The 17,967-nt window shown below is 38.5% G+C and overlaps 2 protein-coding genes across 3 annotated transcripts in view; one reads left to right on the forward strand and one right to left on the reverse strand.

Annotated features, from left to right (window-relative positions):
• LOC103463533 (disintegrin and metalloproteinase domain-containing protein 10) overlaps positions 1–2,293 on the forward strand; it is a 28,877-nt gene extending 26,584 nt beyond the window's left edge. The window contains exon 15 of the mRNA XM_008406923.3: positions 1,094–2,293. Within this exon, the coding sequence (XP_008405145.1) occupies positions 1,094–1,243 (150 nt within the window). The 3' untranslated portion in view covers positions 1,244–2,293. The remainder of the gene's footprint in view (positions 1–1,093) is intronic.
• Positions 2,252–11,626, reverse strand: lpl2a (lipoprotein lipase 2 a). 2 transcript variants are annotated; one of them, XM_081606428.1, is made up of 11 exons: positions 10,485–11,626; positions 9,664–9,781; positions 8,136–8,329; positions 7,849–8,028; positions 6,665–6,776; positions 6,347–6,580; positions 5,209–5,451; positions 4,908–5,028; positions 4,453–4,665; positions 3,509–3,613; positions 2,252–3,430 (listed from the first exon to the last, which is right to left on the reverse strand). In XM_081606428.1, the coding sequence occupies exons 2-11, from the start codon at positions 9,761–9,763 to the stop codon at positions 3,409–3,411; spliced, it is 1,524 nt and encodes a 507-aa protein (XP_081462554.1). In that variant the 5' UTR covers positions 9,764–9,781; positions 10,485–11,626; the 3' UTR covers positions 2,252–3,408. The 2 variants fall into 2 exon arrangements, with proteins under 2 accessions (XP_081462554.1, XP_008405144.2); XM_008406922.3 differs by lacking the exon at positions 10,485–11,626 and having other exon boundaries at positions 9,664–10,472.
• Between the last annotated feature and the right edge of the window lie 6,341 nt (positions 11,627–17,967).

Below are 17,967 nucleotides of genomic sequence, written 5' to 3' on the forward strand. Positions count from 1 at the left end.
AAAAAAAGTAGTTATTCCACTGGCAGATGTTTTCACTTGTAACGTGGGAAACGTGTCTTGTTTTAAGTGGTGGATCAAATCTGCGTGTTCTTTTAATCAATATTCAGTAATTAACAAACTCCTTTATCTTCTAGACAGTCTGTTATTCATGAGCAAATACACCTGCAGTATGCCAGCCCAGGTTGTTTTTTTTATTATTGCTCAACATAACGTCACTTTTGAGGTCACATTTTTGAGTCTTTCAATGAAAAGTTGAGGAGTGGAGCAACTTTTTACTGAGCAAGTCTCTTTTTGTTGTTCTTGCATTACAGGCACTCCCAGATTTATGATGGACATCACAGATAGGGTGACTGAAGTAAATGCACAATTATTCGCAGGGACTGGTTTACCACTTTTAACAATTTGGTGTAGCTGAATATCTAAGCTCTAATTTTCCTGTACTGCCTTTTAAAGGACAGATTGTCAGCATTTGTTCAGACGTTTACACATTTTCAGTTTTGCCAGGTCAGATTTAGAAGAAAATAAGCAAATGTTTGTTTTATCGTTGCGTCCTGAGCCTGTTTATTTGTGTCGGTTCTGTTGCAGCTGTCGTTGACGTTTAGTTTTACGCTGCAGTGTTGCGAATCAGGAATGCTCATTTAGGCTTAAAGGCACCGCAGGGTTTCTGGAAGCCAGTTCACTGGAGACAGGGCCCGTCATTATCAGCTCTCGGTGTTGTTTTACCAAGACTGTTGTGGAAATAAATAACAAATGTGGATATGATTAAGAGTTTTTAATTAGCATATAATTCCAACTGGTAAAATTAAGTGTTAAAGCGGTTGTTACATCATGCCTATTTTTGTTTAGGCCGACAGTTTATGTGACAGAAAAGTTACATTTGGCAGGTGTGTCATCCCATAAACATGTACATATATATATATATATATATATATATATAGGCAAAACATAAAAGGAGGAAATGGGTGAAATTATATATATAGCAAGAATAATTAGCCTCTGTTTTTAATAGTGACTTCGGCAAACACAAGTTGTTTGGAGTTAACAAAATGTGCTTCTTGTACTTAAATCTGAACAAATCTTTTCTTCTCTGCAGGCTCATTGGTGGGCCATCCTCACTGTTATCCTGGTTCTGTCTGGAGTGATGGGCTGCATAGTCTGCCTGTGCGGCACTCCCCTGAACACTCGTGACCTGGACACACCCACAACTCCTCCCACTTCAAGAAATACATATGAATTACAATAGAAAAAATATATTTATTACTCCTGTTTGCTGATGAGGGGGATAATTAAAGTATCTGAGCTGCTCTAGAACGATGCATTTTGACAGCCTTGTGTTGTGTTGCAATCCGAGATCTGCAAATGGCCTCTGTGGGGGCCGAACACCTGCTCAGCTCCCCTCATGCCGATTTGTCACCAGATATCTTTGTACGTCACAATGTTTCTGCCGTCGCTCATCCCTGGAGGGGATGATTCTCAGTAAGGCTCCTGGGATACATGTGCTGTGGAAAATGTTTCCAGCGACCCTGGGGGTGTGCAGGTTTCCTCAAAGGCACCCCCGTGCTGGGACTCTGAGGTCGCAATGTAAAGGCACCTGATTCTGCAAACACTTTAGTGGAGTGAGTGTACCTTTGCTTTGGATGTCTACCAGCTTTCCAGCTTCATGCAAGTTAATGAGCACATGGACAGGACGTCAGGAATCTGTGCTTCTAATTGTGTACGAGGGAAAAAGGTGGCTGAGCTGTCCCCTTTTATTCTGCGTTTGTGTGTATATACAGACTTTATTTTTTTTCACGTTTTTCTTCCAAAGAAATTGGGATTTCATGTGGAAGAACAGAAAGAAGCCCGGCTAAAACATAATTTTAGGTCATCATGACTACTTAAAAAAAAAAAAGAAAAAGCTGCAAGTCTCCAGGCTTCTGCTAACTCAAGTGTCTTAGTTTGAATCCTCTCAGTGTCACCTTGAGACAGTAGGGAGACAAAAAAAAAACAAAACAAAAACCGTGGCGTCACAACAGTAAGAACATGAAGAAATAATGTATCCCAGTTTGGGTAATCTCAGGCTTTGTTGCTCTTTTACATCAGAAATGGCCATGTGAGAGTTTAACCTGTTCTTCTTGAATCAAAAACAGATTTGATTTTGGTAATAAAGTGAAACTATTACCATATATATATATATATATATATTTTTTTTTTTTTTGGCAAAAAAGAAAAACAAAATTCCTCATCACAATGTCAAACTGAAGTAGGCAGCTTAACTTTGGCAAATATTGTTTATTAAAGAATTTATACAGTACAGTGTTAGACTCCTTTACAAATATGTACAAAAATGAGAAAAACATTCATCTATAGACAAAAATATAAGACGGTCATTCTTAATGAAAATATTTTTGTTGTGGTATTTAGATAGATTTACAGTACATGAAGATATTCTCCATTTGTGCAAATGTATAACATGTAATATAAAGTCACAATGATAACAGTACCGATCTCTGTAGAGCTGAGGATCACATTTAGTTGAATGAATGAAAATGAACCAAAGAACACAGAAAATACTCAAACTAGCATCACATGCTTATGAAATATATAGATATTATCAGTATGCCACATCTTTGAGTCACAACAGAGCTATACAGTAGCAGCACAAACTACAACACAAAACAGCAGCTTTGGTTGCTTCAGTAAAAGTCATAATTCGAAATGACGACTTTATTGCACACAGAGGCGGATAAACTGAGAAAATATGTGGCGAGAGTTTTACACTAAGAAGTGGTAAATGCTCAATTTGACCGACTGTATGCGCAAAACAAATACAGGAAAAAAACATTTATTTTTATAAAGACCCTACAGAAAAAATTTAAATAAAAACATGATTGTATTTCCCCTTTTCTTTAGAGGCAGGAGTCTGTTTTTTTTTTTTAATGGTTTTTGCATCTATATATTTTATGACATTACTACCTGCAGATCCAGCCTGGTAAATTCAGTCAGTTTTCCATTTGAAAACTTACAACCTTTACCCTCTTTACACCAAACAACCATGTTTTTCCATCCGTCTACAACCCATAAAAATAACCTCTAAGTGCTTGGAAATATAAACATCCACATTGATTAGGTTTTATCAGCCACTGCGAGTCTTTCCCAATTGTTTTCTAAAACAAAGATATCAGTCAGGCCTGAACAATAAAGAAATGTTTCTAATTAAAATTCTACCACTGCTGTGCATCAAGGTGAAAGAGTATCATAAATAACTTACTTTATTTCTTTTAAAAAAAAAAAAGCTTTTTGCAAGATATTTTACAGCATTTACATGAATTAGTCGACATGTACAAGGATGTTTTTATGTCTGAAAGATACAAATAGTGTATAAATTATGTCCTTATTGGTAAAATTTTAAACATATTTTCCTTATTGTCAGTCATTCTTCAGAGTCACTCTGCAGAAAAAAAAGAGCTCATGGTCACTGTTCAGCTTCACAGAAATATAGTGATAGAAAAAACAAAGACTGACTCACCTCTTTGAAACTGGTTTACGTTTTGTTCTCCGTTCACCTTTACATTTAACAAATGTGACCAAGTGTGAGCTGTGGGCGTCGGGGTCGTTCAAACAGAAAACCATCCTGAAAAAGAAAGTTAGTTGATTTGATGTGACGCTTTATCAATCTTCATTAACAGGTTCCAAACTAAAGTAGATGCAAACACCGACTTTATGACAAAGCTGCTGCTTTGATGTCGTGGTCCATTTCTGTTCAGACGGTCACATTTCTGACTCCAACACAAAGCCCAACATGCCATTCTCTCGCGTTAAAAACTGAAATCCGCTACAGTAACCAACCATCTACAACCTCCTCTGCTACTTTGTATCTAACTGAATCAGATGCATCCATTGTCCAGGAAAACACTTGACACTTGAAGTTTTACTGTCAGAAACTTCAAGTGCTTAAATGAACATGCTTCTGATAAATATTAAGTTATTGTTTTTCTTTATCTAGTTAAGATGGTGATTGAAGACAACGGGAAGTTAATCTTTCTGCTTGTCTGATTTATTAAATTGTGTCCAAAGTTGTTCTGAAATCCAACTTCCCAGATAAATTCAACCCAGCATATCCTAAAAGCTAACGCTAATGGTTCTCTCTGGGTACTTCAGCTTCCTCTCACAGTCCAAAAATATACAAGTCAGGTCAAGTGGTCTCTCCAAATTGCCCCTAAGGGTAATTGTGCGCTAGCACTGCTGTGTCCTGTTTGTCTGTGAATTGACTTGTGATTGGCTGGCGACCGGTTCTCCTACTAAATCTTCTTTAAAAAAAAACTAATTTATCGATCAGCAAAATGAAGGCACAAATTATTGGTACAATATTGTAGAGATAAAAATCAGCTACATATAGATTTCAACAATATTTTAGGAAAAGAATATTTCATTTTTGCAACAACGGAGGAGGTTTCGCTAATCTCAACTTACTTTTGTTGCGTTTCGCCACTTTTGATACGGATTTTGTGAACCTCCACACCGTCGGCGTTCCCAGACCACCAAGAGGAAACCATCTTTAACAGGTTGGACACCGACCAGCTGTTTGTCTCCATCCACTTAAACTTCAACATCAGCAGGTCGCCGATATCCGTCTCAGTGACCAGAAGAAACGAATGTGTCCTGTTTGTCTCAAGTCTTTCCTTCCTAAAAAAACACACAAAGAAATGCCACTGCTAATAAAATGTTTCCTTTGTCTCTCCAGCTTGAGAAATGGGCATCATAAAACATGATAGCGCCGATAAAGCAAAACCAAATGAGGTTAGGTTAATGTGTGTATGATTATGTTACCGTCTAAAGCTACTGTTTAGGTGTTGCAAAGCTGCACATGACCTGCAAATCATGGTACCATAAATCCCTTAGATGAAGCATTTAAGTTGCTGACTCACAGCTGGAGCTCCAGGTTTTCAGCCTCTCCTTTGGTTCCGTACAGAGAGACGGTGAGAGACGGCTCCATCTCTGACGTGTTCACCTTACTAGAGAAGTGGATCTTCAGCTGGTAATGGTAAACTATCAGGACAGTGAGAGAAGGTGACATTTAGAAAGCTGAAAATGTGCATCGGATTAAATTGAGCTTCAAGTGATCAGAGTTTTGCAACCAAACTACCAATCTCTTTTCCAAACAAACATGACTTGCCTTGTTTGTGTAGTATTATTAGCACATTTAACACAGTTCACAATTCTACTGACCTCTGAAAGGCATGGAAGCTCGTGTCTTGGTGTACATCTGAACGCCGTGTGGCCTGCGGATCTGGCTTGTGCTGTAGCCGACAGTGTTGCAGCGGCCCTTGCGACAGCTCAGACACATGCCGCGGTCGAACATGTCGTTGCTGCCACACTGGTAGGCCTTGGCAGGCTCCCGCTCGTTCAGCAGCGAGTCAATGAAAAGATGGATGGAGCGCTCGTGTTCGCACTTCACCGCATCATTGATGGCTGAGGAGCAAATGGGAATGAATAAAGGAACACATCTTAGCAGACGGAGAGATAAAACGACAAAACAAAGAGTTTGCTTCATTGACAGACAATGAAAGGTAAAGAAAGCAAGTAAGAAAAAAATATATATCTGAAACATGTGACGTACACATGCATGTGTTTTGACCTAAACGTTCAACATGTTGGATTAATGCTCCACTGGAGGGTAAATCTTTACCCCAAGTTTTTCTTCCAATACAATACATTTAGCTCAAGTTCATTTCTCAAAACTCTGACCGTCTTCTCTGCTCATGCTGAAAAAAACTGGAGGAAAAAAATGCATGTAGACAAAAAGTGTCCCCCGTCTGACTAATGAACTTTTTTAAAACATTCGTTTTATACCTTTAATGTCTGTATGTTAGTATCTCCTTCTTTTCTGACTCTTTTTGCTAATACTTTAGTTTTTCTTTTCTGTCTTTATGTTGAAGTCCTGTAAACATTTTCGTATGACCTTGTGTATGAATGGTGTTACATAAAACTTGTCATTTCTCTGACCCGTCTACTTCGTTCTTTGGTCTTCATTATGCTGTTTGTTCACTAACAAACTTGTGAGGCTTTCACAGCAGAACTGTAAATATAGTAAGACTAATTTGAACACGATGACTCTGTAAGCTAGATGTCTTCTAAAAATCTTCATTTCATTTTGGGGTATCAGAACAAAGGGGCTGAATAGACATGCACATCACACCTTTCGGATGTACATTTGTAAAAGTTTGAGTTGGTATTAAAAAAGTTTAATATTGTATTTCCTGTCCAAGACAAATAAATGTCAACTTGTCTTACTGAGAACAAAATTGTTTTGACGACAAAAGTGTTTTTATAAGCCCGGATATCAAAGTGTAAACAGAATCTTTACCAAATATCCCAAAGTTAGCGATTTTCTCCAAGGCGCCCCTCATGTTGCAGCCCGGCTGGAAGCTGCCCCCGTTGGGGTAGATGTCCACATGGCCAATGGGTTGCTGTATCCCGATGCTGAGACCCAGCGAACCCTGAGTGAAGGTGTGGAGGACGTCCACAAAGTGGGCGTCATCTGGAGAGAGGCGCCTCTGGGCGTGTTCGCCCTCAAAGTCAGGTCCAGCTGGATCCAGACCTTCAGAAGAAGAAAAAGCAATGCAATGAGTGGGATTAGCGAGATTTCACTTTGCTCATCTTTTTATGTAAAATAGTCGTTTACCAGTAATCCGTCCAACTTTGTTGCTGGCATGACTGCCAGCAAATCCAGCCACATGAGCCCCAAGGCTGTAGCCGATCAGGTGGAGCTTGTCAAGAGGCATGTTGGTGGTTTCCTTTAAAAATATAAACATTTAATAAAAACCTATGAGTCTGGAATGAGTTACAAAAACATTCCGAAGGCTTAGGACTCAAGAAAATCACAATGAGGGCCATTATCTACAAATGTAGAAAACTTTGAACTGTGGTCAATCTTCTCAGAAGTGGACAGTCAACTAAAACTACAAGAGGAAAGAAAGCATCAACTACTCATCTTCACAAAAAAGAGGGAGAAGAAAAACACAGAACAATGTCTAAAGTGTTACAGGCTTCCCTTGACTCAGTTAAGGTCAGTGTTTGTGATTCCACAAAAAGATGGACGTGTCAAATTACGTCAAGGAGAGACCAAAAAGACCTTGAAGATTCCCAAACACTTTGGGAAAATATTTTGTAGACTGAAAATACACAAAGGAACTTTTTGGTATATGTGCATCCCATTACAATGGGCGCAAAACAAATACAGTTTATTAAATAAACATCATAAACAGCTAAAGGAAATAGATTTATGATGGACCATGAATTATGTTCTCTAGTATCAAAAGTGGTTCAATGCCTGGATATCAAACTGATTACTAAAGCTCGAAAAATGCAAGACAATTCTCAGAGAAACACCAGCAACTCCACCTCTGAATGGTAAAAAAACAGGGTTTCAGAGTGGCCTACTTCAAGTTCAGACTTAAATCTTAGCATAAACTTGACAAGATTGTTCACACTTAAATCCCTCCGATGTGCCTCAGCAAAAGGAGACGAATAAATTTCCTCAACCATTAGTTTTTAGGTTACTTCTTTACATAGGACCAGGTCGCCAAAGATAGCTTTTATTTAATGGCTGCATTTTGGCGATTTCCATTTGATAGTAAAAACTATTTAATCATTTGAAACATTCCAGTCTAACAAAAAATGCAAAAAGAGAAGAAAACAGCAAAATACATTTTCCAAACACTGAACATTTTTAATTGGTGAGCCGTAACATCAAGATTATTGGAGCACTTATTCAACATCTTTCTATTGAAATAATATTTTCAAATGAATTATTCACAAAGCAAAACCATAAAAAAGGTGTAAAAGAGTAAAGAGAGGACCACTCACCTCGATCCAGTCAATGAAGCGTGCGATTTCTCTTCCCACCGATTTGGTTTTCTGAACCGCGACCACATAGTGGTTCTGAGCCGAGCTCAGCCAGTCCACCACAACAACGTTGGCCGTCCGCTCCCTCTCGTACAGCGCAGACACCAACTTCGGCATCCAGCTTTCAAACATACCGCTCAGCTGGTGGCAGGACAGTGGAAATGTTAAAAAAAAAAAAATTAAAAACAAGTCTAAATTTACTTAAAGCTGTCGTTTCTAGCGTGTGTTTTAAGAGTTGCTGTGCTCACCGTCCATCCGTGGATCACCAGGAAGGTTTTGGATGCGCTGTTGAAACCACAGGCTGCCAGGGTCTCTGGTTTTCCGGGAACAATGTAGCAGAGGTCGTCGTCGGGATGGGATGGGTTACGCAGGGAGAATTTTGCGATAGCCGAGTGATGTTCATCCTCGTCAAACAAATCTTTCACAGGGTGAAGGAAGTTGCCTGAATAAAAAGGTTAGTAGGACTTACTTTCAACAAATCATAAGGGCAGAAAGCCTAACTAAATAACCAACTACAAAAAATATCCCAGAGTAAAGAGTTGCTAGATTAGATAAGATCAGAGCTGTGGGGTTACAGTGGTTCACCGGGCCTGGAAAAGACTTCCACATTCTCTACTGGGTTTTTTTTCCCCCACCTTTGTTCCTGCCGTCTCAGACTATAATTACTTTTTGGGTCCCAGAGATACTTGCATGCTCATCTTATCCAACTGAGCTGATTTTCAGAGCAGCAACCTCAGACACTTATTAACCTACTTTAAGCTTTTAATCTCTGTATTTTATTAGGATTTACGTAAAAGACTAACAAAATGGATCACATAATTGTGAAGAGAAATCAAACTACAGTTTCCCTTTATGTTTATCAGTAGAAATCTGACTGTGTCGTGCATTTGTCTTTAGACATACGGAGTTGGTACTTGATAGAAATAACGTTTGCCGCGACAGCAGATGCATGTCTTCTGGTCTGTTTCAACCAACTGTGAACATCTAGAGATTCAAATTGTTGCCTCTTCTTTGGGGGGCAAAATAGCTCATGGTCAATTGAGAAGTAAAAAATAGCCATTCTTACAGATTAGTATCTATTAATCTAAATTAATCTAAAGGTCTTCCGTTGTTGCTCCTGCTGGGTATTTGGTGTTGTCGTGCAGCAGAAAGGTAAAACTCAGACCCAGACTCAATTCTTTTGCAGTTTTTTTTCCTAGGACTTTCCTGTGTTTATCCTAATCCATAATCAACTCTGACCAGAAGTTGGTCCTTCTTAAGAATTCCCACAGCATGATGCTGCCACCACCATGTTTCACAGTGGGGATTGTGTCCACAGAGCGACTTGGACCAGCACAGCTTCTTGGATGTCAGCAAAACAAGGTTTGTTTGTTTTTTTATCTTACCTCTTGGAGCAAAATTACAAAGTTAATCAATTAGGTTATTTTAGCCAATTTACCTTTATTGGATGTTATTTTTCAGGATTATTGGAGCAAAGGGACCTGATAATAAGCACATCACACATTTCAGATTATTTGCAAGTATTCAGAATGATTTACTCTGTTGCAGTCTGCTACAAAATATGCTTTGCGAGGCCCTCTGCACTGAAGTTATTAGGATGAAGATAATGATTTGCTTAGGCATGAAAAGCTCATTTAGATGCGGTTAAACTTTTCTGCACCATAAAGTAATGCACAATCCTGCAGACATTTAATCATTACTTAATGAGTGAATGATTGTTGGGCTTTATTGCTCTGCAGACTTGTTAATATGCACCAGAGCAAAAGGAAAACTCACCAAATGCAGAATCAGTGAGATCTTCTTCCAGGGAAGTCCCTTTTTGCGCATCCGCATTCAACACCACGAAGCACAGAAACCAAAGTTGCCAGGCTCTCATCTCTTACAGCCAGAAATCCTTTGAGAGAAAACCTCTAATTAATGTGAGTCCCACGCCGCCGCTGGTTGTACAGACTACAGTTTCCGCCTTGGTGGGCGTACAGCGCCGTTATCTGAGCCACATTGGACTGAAAGCGTCTTAAATAGCGCTTGTGAACTTCTGCCTCGTCATTGGCTGCGGACCTCCGGGCGGGAGGTAAATGATTGGGCTGCGTCATGGGAAGAGTTAGCGTGGAAGACAGTAGCTTCATGAAAAGCAGCTGAGCACCGCTGCTAGTCAAGGTTTTAAGTTACATTCAGCAACAAAACAGGCCAGGTGTGACGAATTCATTTCTTTTCGGGATTGTTCACTAACTATGCTCATTTGCAGTTTCACATGTAAATTAGATAAACACTGAGCCGTGCACATTACACAGAAACTGCACAATTTATTTACAGAAACAACAACCTTACTTTTGTAGGATTAACTTAAAGAAAAGTTTGGTCTCCTTTATCAAAAAAAAAGGCTTAAAATATATCACATTGGGTCATGTTTCAGGAATACAACGGAGTTATATCAAAACATTGTTTCAATTTTAAAACCTTTCAGACGTTCACTTCTGTAAATTGCTTGTATATTTTGAAGATTGAAATGTCAAATATTTAATAAAGTGTCAACTAAAAATTATGGCAACCGTCACAAACGCACATTTTCTAGAGAGAAACAGACGATGCAACACTACCTGCCTGTTGGGAACAACATAGTTAGTATCCCTCTTCCAGACTGAATGTCTTCATCCGTTTGGACAAACAAAGCTCTCTGAAGCATCTGTTCTAGGGACTCAGTGTTACATAATCCAGATGACTCAATACAAATGCATGTCATCAATCTGATTTCTCAATGTAAGTCAGTTTGTTGCTGGTGAGTCTGGACAACAGAAAAATCCTGGTATCAAGTCAAATCCTCCTTATTCGCTTTTATCTGTCACTTCCTGACAATGACAGTTTCTGATATGGGCAACCATCCAGGGCGGCATCTGGCAGGGGACAACATGCGATAATAGAGATCATCCACACTCCCCGCTTGTCTCCCTGGTTCCTCAAATCATCCTCATATCCCCCCCCGAATAATAGCTATGATAAATCAAACACATTCTCTCATTTCCTAACTGTTATCTGCCGATAATCACAAGATGTTAGGGATTCAACTTTTTCATATTTTCCAGTTTAAAGCTCAGTTTGTTCGCATAATAGACAGTTTGAAGGTTTTCGTACAACTTGTCCTCCGCACACATTCTTTGAGAGAAAATGAGGGAAAAATCACAACAACAGCAACAAACTTCCAGTGTAAAAGTTGTTTTTATGATGCATTTTAATCCAAACTAGCAAACTGATTATTGTTTCTACTCTGAATGTTTTGTTCTGAAATAATTCACCTGATTGTATGAATTGCTTTGAGCAGTATTAGATAAAGGTCCCATCTCATCCACATTTCAAATACATTTCATTTCATTTAGAGTCCAGGCTGATTGACGTGAATAAGATTCAAAAACAGCTGTTTGCATCAGCTTACAACCCGAGACCATTGATCTACTGCAGAAAGCATTTTACTCAAGGCTAAATGCAGTTGCATGCTGTTGAAAGACAACATGCTCACAGATGAGTGGATGCACTTTAATTCACTGCTGCTAATTTCGTTTCCCAGAATTCTGGCAGCGGATGCAAGACAAGCTGGGCAGGAGGCCAATGAGGTGATGGTTGAGGTCCCACAATTATTGTTACGAAGGTCAGCTGAACATAAAAGTTCTCATGATTACGTCTATATGCTGGGAACAGCCTTCATGTGACTGGCTGTTTACTGCAGCAAGATTATACTTAAACAGCATAACCAAGTTAAAATTAATATATATATATATATATATTAAACTACACATTAAATGTGTAGTTTAATGTGTAGTTTAAGAATCAAAGTAGTTTTAGTTAATATCAAGGTTTTTAAGCAACATGTTTAAAGGATCTCACATTACTCAAAACTTTACACTGAATAGTAGTTTTGATGAATATATATCGTTTTAACCACAGCATTTTGATTTATTTAAGAACATTATAGTAATATTCTGTGATGGACTTGCAACCTGACCAGGGTGAACTACTCATCTCCAATGGCCGCTGGAAATAGACACCAGGCTCGCCGCACTAATGCGATGATAAACAGGTTTAGACAAAGAGTAAATGAATAGAAAGTAATATTCTGCCAGTTAGTGTCCTTGATAAGACACATCAGTCTTTATGTATAGGGTTTGCACACCAACAAAGTGTTAAGAGATTTTTAGTGAGCTCAAAAAAAATAAGTTAAATGGTACAAACTGAATTAACCACAGAGGAAAAGTAGAAGAGAAACCAGCAAGACCACTGGGAGAGTTACGGGAAGATCTGAGTAAAATGGGAAAATATAAATATAAATATATAAATGTTGTGATGGAACAATGCAGAAAAGCTGTGAAGGAAGAAAAGAGATGAGACACTGAGACAAACCAGTGAAAGATGACTAATAATTTAAACATCATAAGAAATGTGGGAGCAGAAAAAGACTTCCACATTTAAGAGTTATATAAATAAATCTAAAATACATATACACAAGAAAAACAAGAAAGATACCAAACCCCAAACGGAAAACTCAAAAGAAGTTCTCATGTCCAGTAAGGACATTCGTCTTGAACTTATTCTGGAGAATCCTAAGGCGTTCCCAGTCTAGAGGAGACTAATATTCTCTCCAGAAAGTTCTGGTTCTGGTCCAGAACCGAGGGGTTCCCTGAAAGCCTCCATAGACGTGTGTCTTCATGCGATGCAGACTCCCAGTGGATTACCCCATCATCTCCACTGATAAGGCCAGTCAACCTACGAAGGAAGTTCATGTCAGTGATTTATATCCAGGATCCATTTCATTCAGGCATCAACCGAATGTGAGCTGGACTCTGTCATGGCTGACAGAGGAGTTCATGGACCGGACATGAAGACAAAGTCCAGTTTGGGAACCTGCAGCATCACTACATGAAGCATTTTGCTCTAGATATAAAAAATACACGTGAGTTTGTTGAGATGTTAATCTTAGAAGTAAACTTTGTAACTTTGGCTGTTATAGTCAGAAATAATTACCATGCTGTAAGCACAAAGTAACTGCATGCTTGGTTTAGTTTGGTTAAGAAAGTTTTCTTTAAACTGAGAGCTCTATTCACATATTTACATCTGAAGAAGTACAGCTCACAAATGAAAGGCAGTCTTCTCACATTAATGTAAGTAAGGATACATTTGAGATGTTGTTCCTGGTGAATGCCAGCTGGCTGAAGAGCTGTTATCCTTCTTCGAACATGTCAACGCTTTCTTCGAAAAGCAGTGACAGCATTTGTTTTTCCACCCCTGGTGCTGCAGTTCAGATCCGATTGGTCTGGGCTTTGCAGGGGAGAGACTCTGACTCGAGGAGGAGAGGGAGTCGAGGAGGAGTGCGAATCCGACGCCAGCGCTCCGTGGCAGAGATTTACAGGCTCCTGGAGAGACTCTCAGAAGTTTGCAGAAAATGTCTCTTGATTTTTTATGATCTTCCAGGACTTATTTCCAAATCTTATTTCTAGGAATGGCTTATGGTGTTGTTTTGCGCAAGTCAGATGCAGTGAGTGCAGGGAGAAGTACACAGTATTTATGGGTTTCATCCTGCTATTTCACACAAACACTTTACAGAAGGAAACAAGTTTAAACATTTTTCACGTGTTACCACTGCTGTAAGTTTAGTTCATGTGGTTTTCTTAATGAGATGCAGTTGAGCCCAGAATTATTCATGCCCCTCTGCACTGTTTATGTACATTAGAGGTACCTTTACTTGACTGTTTTTCTCTTTACTCATTGACATTTTGGCTCAGAAAACCTGTTGCTCTTATTTGTATGACATATTTCAGTAACAATTCAAAGTGCTTTATATAAGACGAAAATATAAATTTTACATTAAGATCAACTTTATATCTGAAGCATGCAAACAGGTCTTTGGGGGTTGTTGTGGTCAGACCAGACAGCTTGAACTTTTCCGTACTCGTGGTGATTTGTTCAGTCCGGTCTTGTTGTGGTAGTTCAGTAGAGAACATGAGCATGTGTGAATGTTTGTCTGTGTTCAGCTTCTGTAATAGACTGATGACTGGTTCAGGTTTTGCACCACCTCTGACTCCAGAATAAAGAAAGACGAAAATGAAAAATCCTTCATTGTTGAATGCCATTATGGTGGTTTAAAGTAATGATACTTTGTTGTCTGACTCTTTGTTATGCAAGATTAGCAACTGATGGTCTTTTATGACATCCAAAAATGGACTTCATGCAAATTTATAAAGCTTTGGTTTTGCTCACTAAATCGGGCCAATAACTGAATCTCCAGGAGTTTTTTGTCTTTACGTGGGCTAGTTGTTGTTTGCGGTTGGTCTAATCAAACCTTTTGGTACAAGGAGATGAAACCATTTGGCCCAGTAAGCCTTTAGTCCCACTGCCTTGTAGAAGCACACGTCTGAAGAGACAGATGGGAATCCCTGTTGCTGGAGGAGATGCATGCGAGTCAACTAGAGTGCAAAGGAAGAGAAACTCGAGCATCTTAATGAGAATAATCAGCCTGAAAATATGTTTGGCTTACATCTTCTGGCCAGCTTTCTCTTAGACCGACTTCAGCTTCCTTGATCTGAAACTGTGGATGTTTACTTCTGAGCAGCGAGTTTGTGAATTTAAGCACTTGTAGGGAATTTAATGAACAGATAAGGCTCTTCTGTGGCGTTTATTGTCTGGCAATGTTTTGTGAAATGTTATAAATTGATAAAATCCTGATTTATAAAGCGTGAAAGAAGCAGATAACTCAATGGTAAATCTCCCAGTGCTGATAATACGACATGGCCAGATGTCTTTTATCTGCTCTGATTTATTTTTCTAAGTATTCAGGGTTGGAAAACATGTCAAGCCAAGTGAATGTTTTTGTCTGGATGATATAATCACTTGAGGATCTGATCAGCTCCAAAGCGTCTGTCAGCTGAAGGTTGGATCTGACTTGGAGGCTCCTGACCACCACATTTTGCCAATGTAAATACATTTTTAAAGACTCTTTCATCTGATTTCAGTTCATTAACTTCATCCAGCTCCCAAGCATTGCTTGGACAATTTTACCAGAATAGGAGTGAAAGGATGAGAGGAATTACAGAGGAAACATTATGGATAATTGTGGCACCCCAGATCAACAGATGTATCAGCTTTAGATTTGCCTTCTTAATATATATATATATATATATATATATATATATATATATAGTCCAATAGTTGCTAACCTTCTCCAGCTCCTGCTGGGTCTCAGGCTCTCCCAGTAAGAGAGCCTGAGACCTCTTACTGGGAGGTCTCAGGCTCCCAGTAAGAGGGAGCCTGAGACGCCCAGTAAACTTTGGGTGTGTCCAGGGTCTTCTCCCATTGGGAGCAGCCAGGGAAACCTCCAAAGGGAGTCAATCAGGGCACTTCCTGATGCGACGCCTCAACCCCCTCAGCTATTTGTGAGATGAACCAGATTACTCTGACTGAGCCCCTCAAAGGCAGAGCCAGGCAGCCAATATGGAGGAAACTAATTTCAACCACTGGCATGTGAGAGCTGCTGTATCTGAATCAACGAGAGTGGAAGAAATGTTCTTCTTAAAACATGTTTTCAGTCAGACTTACAATCTTTTAAAATGAAAGTGTTAAAGCTGCTCTTTCCCTCATATCTCACGTCATATGGAGATGAACTGGTAAATAATATGTTTGTCCTCATTATAACATTAACATAATTATTTTCCTTCTACCCAAACTCTGAGTAGAAGTAAAGTAAAAGGAGAAAAAACAATCGGATGAATTAATCACAAACATAGCAAAAACATATCTAGTTTAAAAGCCTTTGTCTGTTGTGAGTATTTATAAAGGAGCATTAATCAGTGCTAAAAACCTGTCTTTAAAACAGGTTTATTTTCAAAGCTGTGGTGAGATTCCCAAAAAAATATACAGTACAAAAAAATAAATAAATTGGTGTTGAAGTCATCTGACAAAACAGGAGAAAATCAAGTTACTTCTCAAAACATATGAAACATCGGCCATAATTGAACATTTGGATGAGATTTAAATTGGAGTTAAAGTAGAGAAGAGGATCACATTTATCAGACATTAAGTGATTAAAGTTTCTGTGATAAGAGCAGCAGCCTTTGACAGACAAATATGCATATTTTTTTAATACAATTTTTCTACATCTCACAAATTGTTGGAAATAACAGGTAAATAAATGGACCAAATTTCTTGTTTATTTCACATTCATTAAAAGCTCTCTGGTGCAACTTGTTTTAAAGTATAAAATCGTTTAAAACCCAGACTAATTCGCTGAAACAAATTCAACCACTCATGGGCCGGGATGAATCCCAGATGTTTCAGGATCATGACAACACCTCTGGGAATCACCGAAGGCCTATTATCTCCTGGTGTGACTAAGAGTCGTTAAACAACTCGGCACTTAACCACTTATTTTGTAAACTTTTTCCAATCAAATGTTGTTCAGGGAAAAATAAAAAAAATAATAGTTCCCAGCCCACAGCTGGAAAAACACAAAACTTGAAATCACAACTTTAAGGGAGAAATGAAAGACCTCATTTGGACACCTATTAACAGTGTTTCCCCCATTTATTTGCCTGAGTTGTGATGTTCATAGATTGTTTTTAATTTGTTTATTATTGTCCCTGCAGTGCCTCAACTCCTGTTTTCTGCTTGGTTGAAGTTTGCAGAATTTTTTATGTTGTCTATCAGTTACCTAGCATGTTTTTAAATACTTTTCATGGTTAGTTTTGTTGATACACCAGATTCTGGACCATGCACATCTGCTCTGTGTATTCTGGTTTCCTGTTTGTATTATTTTCAGGGAACATGATGAACATGCCAGCTGCTATGCTGATGACACCCACATTTGTTAATTAATCAAACCTTACTGACCAAATGAGTTAGAAAATCTTCCATCTTGTTTTATAGGTTCCAATTATGTTTTAGGATTTTTTTTCCCCCACTCATATTTGTCATGGTACAGTTTCATTACTTTTAGATAGAGTTGGTTTTCTGGACCACAGCGATGAAAAGTTGGACATGGGATTGTCTTTCTGTTAACAGGCCTTCGGAAAAGCAGTCTTTTATCAGCATCTCAAGTTTCCTGCACCAAGCGAAAGCTAAAAATGTAGGTTTTCATGTTTTTTATGCTGCTTTAGATGCACAAAAAAAACATATTTTAATAAACAGTCCTGCAATGGATCTGCCAGCTTTCAGATTTTCTCTGTTTTTTCATCACATTGTCGTTTTTGTCACATTTAAATGATCATCAAAAAAATTATCAGACAAATATACCCCAAGAAAATACTAAAGGATTTCAAATCGTCCTTTAATTTCGGAAAGGAATGAAGTTATTTAAGTTTTAAATTGGTCCCATGTGAAAATGCAGTCCCCACTCTTGGTAAATCATAAATAAGTTGTAATTAACCAAATTAATTGAGTTCAGTGACACCAGCCACACACAGGTTTGGTTTATTGAAACTGTTTTGGCCTTAATGGGGTTTTTATGGTTGCTGTGGTTTTGTTCCGTTTTTCATGATTTTGCATATTTGGGCCTGTTTCCGATTTTTTGTGCAGCTCATCATAATTTCTGCTTAGTGCTTTTGTTTCATGTTCTTGTTTTCTTTCATTTTCCAGCTTTCCTTTTTTCCTGGTTTGTTTGGGAGCTGCATGGTAGAGCTGGAGTCATCTCTGTGTGTACGAAGTCTTTAATTTGTTTTGTATCATTCATATTTTGTCCTATTTGCAAGTCATTTTGTCTATTAGTCTTTTTTTATTCACATTGTATGTTATATAGTTTTGTATATTATACAGATATGTAAATCTATTTAGCAATGGTTGCAATTAATGTAACAATGTTTGAAATTAACCTTGAATGATGGTGAACTTCTTAAAACAGCTGCTTTGCATCAAGAAGGCCTCAGGTTCGAACCCTATGCTGGATTTATAGGTTCTTTCTGGGTACTCAGACTTTCTCTCATAGTCCAATTATTTGCGTCTTAAGTTTCCTTGTCTTTTTTGTTGTTTTCTTGTGAGTGTGTTTATGTTTCTTTGTGTTATATTGTGATTGGTGACTTCTCCAGGCACCAGGAGACGGGCACAGGG

Source organism: Poecilia reticulata, chromosome 4 (assembly GCF_904066995.2).
Source record: "Poecilia reticulata chromosome 4, P_reticulata-male-v2, whole genome shotgun sequence".
NCBI lineage: Eukaryota > Metazoa > Chordata > Actinopteri > Cyprinodontiformes > Poeciliidae > Poecilia > Poecilia reticulata.

What these genes read in the sequence shown, in the direction of transcription:
- lpl2a (XM_081606428.1), bottom strand. Translation starts at nt 9,763, where the DNA reads ATGAGAGCCTGGCAACTTTGGTTTCTGTGCTTCGTGGTGTTGAATGCG. An exon ending in TCTCACTGATTCTGCATTTG is followed by an intron (nt 8,330 to 9,663) that starts GTGAGTTTTCCT and finishes CTTTTTATTCAG; the next exon opens with GCAACTTCCTTCACCCTGTG. An exon ending in TGGTGATCCACGGATGGACG is followed by an intron (nt 8,029 to 8,135) that starts GTGAGCACAGCA and finishes TCCTGCCACCAG; the next exon opens with CTGAGCGGTATGTTTGAAAG.